At 50.0% G+C, this 10000-nt stretch overlaps 1 protein-coding gene across 1 annotated transcript in view; it reads right to left on the minus strand.

Annotated features, from left to right (window-relative positions):
• tenm2a (teneurin transmembrane protein 2a) overlaps positions 1 to 10000 on the minus strand; it is a gene marked incomplete in the record, with an annotated part of 105759 nt that overhangs the window by 29844 nt on the left and 65915 nt on the right. Inside the window, 1 exon segment of the mRNA XM_030367766.1 lies at positions 5287 to 5525. Within this exon segment, the coding sequence (XP_030223626.1) occupies positions 5287 to 5525 (239 nt within the window).

Here is a 10000-nt window from a genome sequence, read left to right on the forward strand (position 1 = left end):
CCCCCCCCCCCCCCCCCCCCCCCCCCCCCCCCCCCCCCCCCCCCCCCCCCCCCCCCCCCCTCCTCAGCCACTTCCATTGTTGCGTTTCCACAGTTCCTGTCCTTTAACTTTCTCTCACCATGTCTTTGCCCTTCTCTCTCCCCTGCTTCCTTCTTCCTCTCCCTCATGCTCTTTGTCTTCTTTGTTTGTCCCTGCCCCACTCCCTCGGTTTGCCGGCTCGCTGTGATCATTTAGGGGACATTAGTCACCCGGGTCTCCCAGGTGAAACCACCACAGGAGACTGAGCTATTCTTCTCTCCCTGTCTCTCTCTCCTCTCTCATTTCTTCCTCTCTACGCCAGCATGCGACCCGGACTCCCCGTCACTTCTCCATTTTGGATCGCACGAGCCTCCCGTTCCTCATTGTTCACTCCACACACTTCATCACCTTTATTGTTATCATCTTCCTCTACTCAACCCTAGTCTCTCCCTTTCTCCCCTTCTCACCTCCTTTCCTTCAATCGCTCCTCTTTCTCCTCTCATCTCCTGTTCTCTGTTTATGCTCCCCTTCCTCCTCATTCCCACTCCTCCTGCAGTCTCCAGTACTCCCATCTCCTCCTCCACACCTGTTCTCCTGAATGTCTTCCCCATCGTTCTTCCTCATCGTTCTTCCTCTTCCTCCCTGCCATGCTCCCTCCACCAGGAGACCCATTCGCTCCCCCCCACCTCGCTCCTCGTCCTCCCCACCCCTCCCGTTATCCCCTCCCTTCTCCAGATTTTTCACGTACAACAAAAAAGAAAAAAAAACACACACACACACGACAGAACCTGTCTTTCTCCGTTTGCATGCCAACCGTTCACCTGTATCCTAGCAACCGCCTCTCCTTTGGCTCCGGCGCTCCATGCGGAGCAGGCAAACAAGACGCCAGGGGAATGAACAACAAGCTCTCTCGTTTATCCTCCTCCCACCCCAACGCTCAGTCATTCCTTCACTCCTAAAGGAGGGAGGCCGCCACCGCGCCCGAGCCGCTGGCTAATCGCCGCGGCTAAGCTAGGCATGGGGTGTCGTTATGCAAGCAAAGGCATAGGTGTGGGCCCCTGGGACCGAGTGGAGCGATCACGCAAACACACACGCTAGCACACACACACACACACGCACACACACACAAATGCACGCAGATACACCGACACACAATGCCCAAACACACACATTCACAAAAAATGCAGAGCAAAGACACATGGAAAAAAAACATGTGAATTATGGGTAGGAAGGCATAAAAAACACAAAGAGATAACACAAACATTTCACACAGTGCTATAGGTGGCTATTGGTGTGAGGGAAAAGGTAGCTACACACACACAGACACATACACACACATACACTCACACAAACAAAACAACTAGACACACACGAAAGCCCAGGCACACTGCTCGTGCGCAAGCATACACGCACGGGGAAAAGTGCTGTTCAGGCACATGTGTCCTGGTTTAATTTACGAGCGGGCTCCTGAGTGGACGCCTCAGAGGGGTCCTCTTCACGCTGCATGGCTCAGGGTGCTCTGCACGATCCCCCGAGTGAGTTCACACACGCACACACACACACACACACACACACACACACACACATACACACACACACACACAATCACACACACGCTCTCACACACACGCAAATATGATGAGGCACACACACACACACACACACACACACACACACACACACACACACACACACACACACACTCTCACACACACACAAATATGATGAGGCACACACACACACACACACACACGCACGCAGAAACACACACACACACGCAAACACACACAGATTGGGTGTGACAAAAAATCCTCCCTGTGAGCAGTGAACACTGAAACCCGAAGCTCGATTAGGGCTACAAAAAGCAAGGTAAACACTGAGGTCTAAGGCGTAGCGGCAGTGTTACAGCTCTGTTCTGCAGACAAAACATCACCGCCGGTCGCCGCCTCCCCGCAGCCAAGCGGGCGGGCGCACGGTAAACACAGGACAATCAAACACCAAACCAAAACCAAAAGGGTTCCGTCCACGCTTAGCTGTAATTTGCCTTCTATTGAATTCCATGGAAAAAAAAATTAGAGACAGAACAATGACGTATTGACTCTGGTAAATAACGTAAAGTCCTCAGAAAGAGAAGAGTGTGCATGAGAATGAAATAGATAATAACAGGAATAACAACAATGCGGGAATACAAAGAAGCAACGAATAGTTCTGTTCTATATTCTCTGCCATATTCAACATTCAGTTCATGCATTTGAGCAATACTGATCGCTACAAGACGATGTCTTATGCAATCTTATGTAATATATAGTTTGGTAGTTGGTAGTTTGATAGAGTGCTCAGCTGTCATTGACATCGGCTGGATTTCAAGTCAAAAGCCTAGGTTTGCACTAATAAGCTGATCTTGGATCCAGCAGTCCAAACTTGTTAAAGCCAAACTTCTGGGGGGAGAAGGTAGGTAGTGAGCCTTAGAGAGAAACAAAAAATACGGAATTAGGTGGAGTGACTAGTGCTGACTATACCTACTCAACTCCCTTATGCATTTCTGACCGAGTTTATGTTTAGCTTTCAGCCGATTCCATCCCTGCGTTACAGATCTGTGGGAGAAGAAAGTGAAACACTGCCGTTCCCTTAGATACAAGCTCGTCTACCGTCAGTCTTCACACGAATAATCTAAAGCCTTCAGATGATGAGTCTGATTTGTGAGACGACTAATTGGCTCATGTTTACAGGAAGCACCGGAGAAAGGTAGAGAGGAACAGGGGGGGCTCACTGCCGCATCTCCGTGTGCGTTCATCAAGCCCTGCTCTACTGGGAGATCATGTGACCGGGGAGGCGTGTCTAAACACCCCCCCCCCCTAATGGCGCTGGGGCTCCATATGTGGCTGTCCAGCGCAGTGTGACCGCTGAATGCTCAGGAGAAGCAGGCTCTCTGTCTCATAACCCTGGGAGACGCTCCTCCATCCACGCTGGAGGACACATACACACACACACCCTCAAGGGCACACTCGTGGGGAAGCACGAACACACGTACACACACATAAACACTTATATTCACACACACACACACGCATACACATACGCACATACATGTAAGGACAAGAATCATTGTTGCATGCAAATACATCCCCTTGCACATGTGCATGCATGTTATCACGCACGCACGCACGCACGCACGCACGCACGCACGCACGCACGCACGCACGCACGCACGCACGCACGCACGCACGCACGCACACACACACACACACACACACACACACACACACACACACACACACACACACACACACACACACACACACACACACACACACCCTTGCACCATTAGATAGATGGTGGGGCATTTGTATAAATACACACCCATATATATGAATGCGTATAAATTATGTAAAACTAAATTAATAATTGATGGCAAGGTGATCCCGGGTTGTTTTTTCTGCTGATGGCAACTTTTGCTTTAGATCCCCCCATCTGTTGAGTTTGGTCTCGGGGGTAACAGGCCAATAAAGGGCCTGGTGACACATCTGTCTCCACACACACACACACACACACACACACACACACACACACACACACACACACACACACACACACACACACACACACACACACACACACACACACACACACACACACAGATGCATGCACAAGCACGCAGCCACACACACGCACATGAATACATATGCACACACACACACACACACACACACACACACACACACACACACACACACACACACACACACACACACACACACACACACACACACACACACACACAAATACATATACACACACACACACAAACACGTGCAGAAACACATACCTCCTGCCCACAGCCTCCCTAATTCTTTGCATCCTTACTTAACCGAAGGCTCAGTCGATTCTCCCACACGCTGTACCTGCCTTACGCTACACTGAAGTCTATCATCGAATGATCCCAGATCTTTGAGGCGCACTCGCGTGTTCCCCACACCCCCTCCCCAACCAACTACACCTCCCCCCTCCTCCCCCCCGCTGGGTATCCTAGTGATTCTGCCTGGGCTATGTTTGGGGATGCAGTTCGGGGAGGGTGTGTGTGTGTGTGTGTGTGTGTGTGTGTGTGTGTGTGTGTGTGTGTGTGTGTGTGTGTGTGTGTGTGTGTGTGTGTGTGTGTGTGTGTGTGGGGGGGGGGGGGGGGTGTGGTGGGGGCTGGAACCCCCTGCGGTGCGTGGATCTCTACGTCTGTCTGTCGCCCCCCCTGCTGTGTCTGATCTCGTCGGCATGTAGCAATCTGCTGTAGAGTCCCGGCCAACACGGAATCTTTGAGCTCTGCGCTATATTCCGCCGGCTTTCATTCTTTCCCTTTCCTCCTCTGCGGTGAATAAATAAATACAAACAGCAATTCCTCATATTCCTTCGGTAAACAAGTGCTTGCTGACCGGCGGAATGGGATGTTTTCTTTGGGTCTGTTTGTGTTCCCCCAACACATCAGAATCCGGTGTACCGCACGTGTACACTGCGCACTCGAGCGTGCTCTAAATGGGTTCTAATTGTTCTGCCAAGTCGCTTTGCAGTTAGTTTGGTAAGCGGCTGGGCTGGTACGGCGGACGGCCGGCCTCCACAAGCACACTTTGTGTTCTTTTGCTTTGTCAGAGTGAGGCGCCAAGTGCCTAAAAAAGCCTATTTTAACATTTAAAAAAAGAACAAACAAAAATGACTATTATTATTATACTATCTGAATTTAACTTAACCAGGTTTTATCTTTTATCATCTATTTCTTTCTGTTGCAAAGAAAAAACACAAACCCAAATCCAATTGTTTTTTACCAGCAGCTTGGAACCGACCGTTTGAGTATAACATAACAATGAGGTAGAGGAGCATGACGAAACAATTGTGAGAGACCTACCAACTGAGGAGGATGGCGGGATGAAAGGTAAGGTTTGGAGAGGGCCCTTCCGATAGAAGAGGGAGTATAAAACCTAAGGCTTTCAGAGTGGCCTGCCGATGAAGGAGGATAACAGGGTGAAACGTAAGGTTTCAAACAGATCCCTTATCGATGAGCTAACCATTTGAAACGCATTGTTTTGAATCGGACCAACCGATGAGGCAGCAGCGATGGACGGGACGTCCATCTGGAGAGGGACCTAACCCGTGAGTATGCGTGTGTATGTGTGTGTGTGTGTGTGTGTGTGTGTGCGTGCATGCGTGTGTGCGCAGCAGAAGGCGTATGAGGAGATGGTTGAAGGAGCAGCGATGGAGGGGACATACACCTCGAGAGGGACCTACCGATGAAGTAGGAGAGCAGGATGGCCAGCAGGGCGGCGGCAGTGATGGCCGTCACGGCGGCACACTTCCAGCTGCAGTACTTGGACGGCTTCTTGAGTTTGAAGGCCGAGCGCGAGAAGGTGTTCCTGGGCAGCAGGCGAGGGGGCGGGGAGTACACCGTCCCGGAGGTCAGGGGGTAGCCGGGGGACGAGCTGCTGAAGAGGGGGGTGGTCCCCGATGATGTCTTGAACAGGAAGTGCCTGTGTGTGTGTGTGAGAGAGAGAGAGAGAGAGAGAGAGAGAGAGAGAGAGAGAGAGAGAGAGAGAGAGAGAGAGAGAGAGAGAGAGAGAGAGAGAGAGCAAAAGTGTGCGAAAGAGAGAGAGAGAACGAAAAGAGAGAGGGAAAAGGGGGGAGAGTGAGTCAGAAGATGTTGCAGCATTTCATTTTCACAGAGATTCATATATTAACCTCAAGAATTGATTGAGAGTCATATAAGCATTAAGATATTCATCCACACACACAAGCACACACACACACACGCACAAAACCCAATCAGAGCCCGGTGAACGCGGGGTCACATATGTGCGGTCGTTCAATCCACGGCCGCGATAAAACCCTGACGCCATATGGGTCTCCACATCCTTCAACTGATTGCGCTTCCAATTCAGCCCCGTTCCAGCTGAAGGTACCTTTTACCACCGCACCTGCTCTGTTCTCCCAACTTTAGCCTACAGCCCCCCCCCAACCAACCCTGTCCTTACCCCCCTCCCCCCTCCCTTTCTCTGCTCCTTCTGGTCCACTTAGAATGAGTCTAATCCCTCTCTTTCCGGGCCGTGGATAACAAGTGCCCCCCCCCCCCCCCCCCCCCCCCCCACCCCCCCCCCCCCCCCCCCCCCGAGCCCTCGGGCACCCCAATCGCTTCCGCTCTCTACACCCCCGGCGGGGTTAGGGTGCACTGAGGGGATAAAAAAAGGGATTTGAACCATCATCCTCTTCTTGTATTACCCATTATCCTCGGCTGTGGCCGACACCTGCCTGTCGACCTCTTCACCGTGGCAACAAGCATCCTCTCCACCCATCCCATTTTCCATGCGTGAGCGATTCTGTCCCCCTCTCCTCCCTCTTTCCCCTCCCATCCCCTCCCTCTCCCCTCCCTTCTTCCTCCCCCCTCCATCCCCTCCCTCTCTCCTCCCATCTTCCTCCCCCCTCCCATCCCCTCCCTCTCTCCTCCCTTCTTCCTCCCCCCTCCATCCCCTCCCTCTCTCCTCCCATCTTCCTCCACCCTCTCCCCGCTCTCTCCCTCCCCTCTCTCCTCCCTATTTTGTCTACCTCTCTCCTATGCTCTCCCTCCCTCTCTCCCCTTCCCCCTCTCTCCTTGTTTTCCCTTCAGCCTCACTTTCAAACTCCCCTAGTTTTATTTTTTTGGGGAAAGAGGGTTTATTTATCATCTTTTTTCCTTTTGTTTGTCACCCCCCCCACCCCGTTGGACTTGCCAAGTGGTCACTGTTAGAGCAAACACAACAAAAAAACATTCTGTACCCTTGGATCATTTTCCCGGTGACAAAGGCCGCAATTTCTTGTGTCCTTGAGGGTGCAAACCCAGCCCGCCCATATACACACACACACACACACACACACACACACACACACTTACACGAGTGCGCGCGCACACACACACACCCCCGTTCTTTCTTTTCTTCCCTTTTTGCACATACGCTTAGAAACTGGAATAAGCGAAAAGAACCTTGCCAGTAAGTAGAGAGAGAGCGAGAGATCACACATAGAATGAAATGAATCAGTTCTTTGAAGGGATAGAGAGAGAGAGAGGTCATTATATCACCTGACAGAAAGGAATGATCTTGAGGCAAAGTTCAGAGTTAGAAGTAGCACAAACCGAACAGAGAGAGAGAAAATATCAATTCCTGGTTAAAGTCCAACTGCATTGTCCTCCTATTTTGCAGTACGTGTTCCCAAGCAAAGTTTCTTCACATTCGAGGGTTTTCATACTTTTTTAACAGCGTGTTACCAGCTAATTTTCCTTTCACTTAATAACATGGGCATTGAGAAGCAGCAGCCAGCCATTAGTGCAATGCATCTATTTGTGTAACTCAAATAAGGTCTTTCAGTTGCTCCCTTCTGTTACGTGATGTCGTTTTTGCCCGTGCTGTGCTGTAACCCTATGGTTCTGCACCCAGCGTCCTTGTATAAGACTTCATTCGTTAACCATCTACAGCTGGCCCTTGCATTTGTAGGTTTCTTATGTTTCTTAAATGTATGTAATAATAATCGTTAAACTTGAATCGTATGGTTTGCCATGGTGGCATTTGAATTGAGTTGTGTGTTTTCTTTTGTGAATCGGGTGCCTTAGTAGTTGAATGAATTAGTTTTTGACGAGATAGCACAAAGCATAGGAGAAGCTGGGCTCATTAAGGTGCGTTTCATTTGGTACGCCGCACCTGCCTCCACAAGGTTTTTTTCCGTAATGTTGTTTCCTTTGTTAGGCTCACCTGTGTTTATGAACTCACTGTTACCTCTTATTTAACCACCGTCATTTCCTTATTTCTGCAATGTGTCTCTCTGTTTGCCCAGGGAGCCCTCAAGCTCGTCTCAACTAGTCACCTTGTGTATTTTTAAGTATAATTGTCTCCCGCTAAACTTCTCCGTAATGATTGCGTTACATTGATTCTACTGTACTTCGGTGTCCCTTTTGTTTTTCGTTCCCTGCTGCCTCAGAGATAATATTTTTTGCTGAATATACCTCTGTATACTCAGCATGAATGCATGTGCGTGGGGAATAAGAGCTTAACGAATAAAAGAGAAGGTGAACCCCCCTCTTTCCGCTTGAATTCAACCACTAATAAAACCTTTTTTAAACGCGTTTTGGACCAAGTTCAAAGAAACAGGGGGGGGAGGTGGTATCCCCATGGTTACAACCCACGCCAACTACAGTATGTGGTCCAGGTTTTTGTTTGTACGCGTCGATGATATAACGAGCGATGCTGTACACGAAATGCCGTAAACACACCGTGGATCTGCACCACGAGGTGCGTAACCCACGCTGTCGGACGCAGTTAACCCCTGTGGCGTCGGCATACTCTCTCGACACAGAGTCACTGCGTCGTGCTGTCACGGTAACTGACTGAACTGGCTGCGAATGGTACAAATATATTTGTAATGTTTTTCTGCATTAAGCTATTGGTTTAGTTAAAGTGACACGACATCATGGACGTTTAAAATCACAGGAGACTCGGCACTCAGACGGCATTACGGTTCACTGGCATTTTACTTAAATGTTTTTCGAGAGGTGGAATACTCAGCTGAGCGATTTGAAATTCAAGTGCGTATTTTGAACAAATCCACATGGTTTGCCCGTGCCCTGGAAGTGACCCAGTGTCTGGCAGCTCCTCAATAAGATCAGCCCCGAGAACATTTCCTTCTCCCCGGCTCGATCTCGGCCTGCTCCGGGCTTCCAACCAGACGACTCTGCCTCTCCTTGTTGCTCCTGAGTGGATCTCGATGCGAGTTCACCGCTGTTCACCTCGGTGGGGTACGCCTGTAGCATGTGTTCCTGTTCCATTCCTCCCCATCCTCCTTCCTCACTTCCTGTCAAGATGACAGCCGGTAACCAAGACGGAGTGGCTTAAGAAGTGGGAAGGCATACAGAGCGAGAGAGAAGAATCGAGAGATCCCCCCAAACACTCCGGCCATAGCCTCCATCATGGTGTGCTGAAACCAACACAGACTGTATCACCGGTATATGTTAGATCAAACATGCACGTGGCAACGCTGAATCAACTATGTGAATCGAGCTCACGTTTTCCTTTATACCCTCAAATCCGCCCCTTGAATCTCGACAGGAGATCCGACCCGCACACGCGCTCACTTCAGCCTTTCAACGCCGAGCTCAGCCAGCTTCGGACTCATTTCCACCCTCTCCGCTGACAACACTCTCTGTTGCGTTAGCGATCGCTGGCCGGAGTTAATGACAGTGCATCTGATGCAGAGAGGAGTGGAGTGCTAATAATGGGGAACACTGTGGATTCCCTGCTCGCGACTCCTTTTTTAATACTGATGTGTATTCTACGTGTGGGAGTGTTGAAACGACTGTATGGATTGAGAGGACGTGTTATGGTACGGCTTTTTTGTCTTTATTTGCACGCGTTAATCTGCGTGAGAGAACCACCAGAAGGAGGCTGTAGCCGGATGGGAATGTGACTGTGGGATGTACTAATTAAGGGTAGGGATGGAGGAGAGAGAGAGAGCGAGGGAGTGAGAGAGAGATAGCGAGAGAGAGAGAGAGTCTAATGTGCTCTGGGGAGGTAATTGACATTGATTTATGTTGTGGAGATCTGTGCGCTGGCTCAAACATAGCAGGCAGCCAACAATCACAACTCTGTATCATTAGGCAAGCAAGGGTGTGCGTGCGTGTGTGTGTCTTAGAGTGTGTGCATGTGGGTACTGTAGGTTTTTGACAGTGGTCCAGTGTAAAAATGTCATACATAATTAGAGAGAGCTGACAGAAGCACCCCGCTTCATTGCGCACACGTACACACACGCACACACACACACGCACACACGCACAGACATACACACACAAACCGTCATGAGCTGCCAGCAACACCAAAATACAACCACTACATGTTTTCTGTCATGCCATCGTCTCTAGTATATCTAAAACACACATGCCTATATCCGCATAAGATGGCCCACACACATAACAAACACATAACAAACA

This window comes from Gadus morhua, chromosome 10 (assembly GCF_902167405.1).
Source record: "Gadus morhua chromosome 10, gadMor3.0, whole genome shotgun sequence".
Taxonomy (NCBI): domain Eukaryota; kingdom Metazoa; phylum Chordata; class Actinopteri; order Gadiformes; family Gadidae; genus Gadus; species Gadus morhua.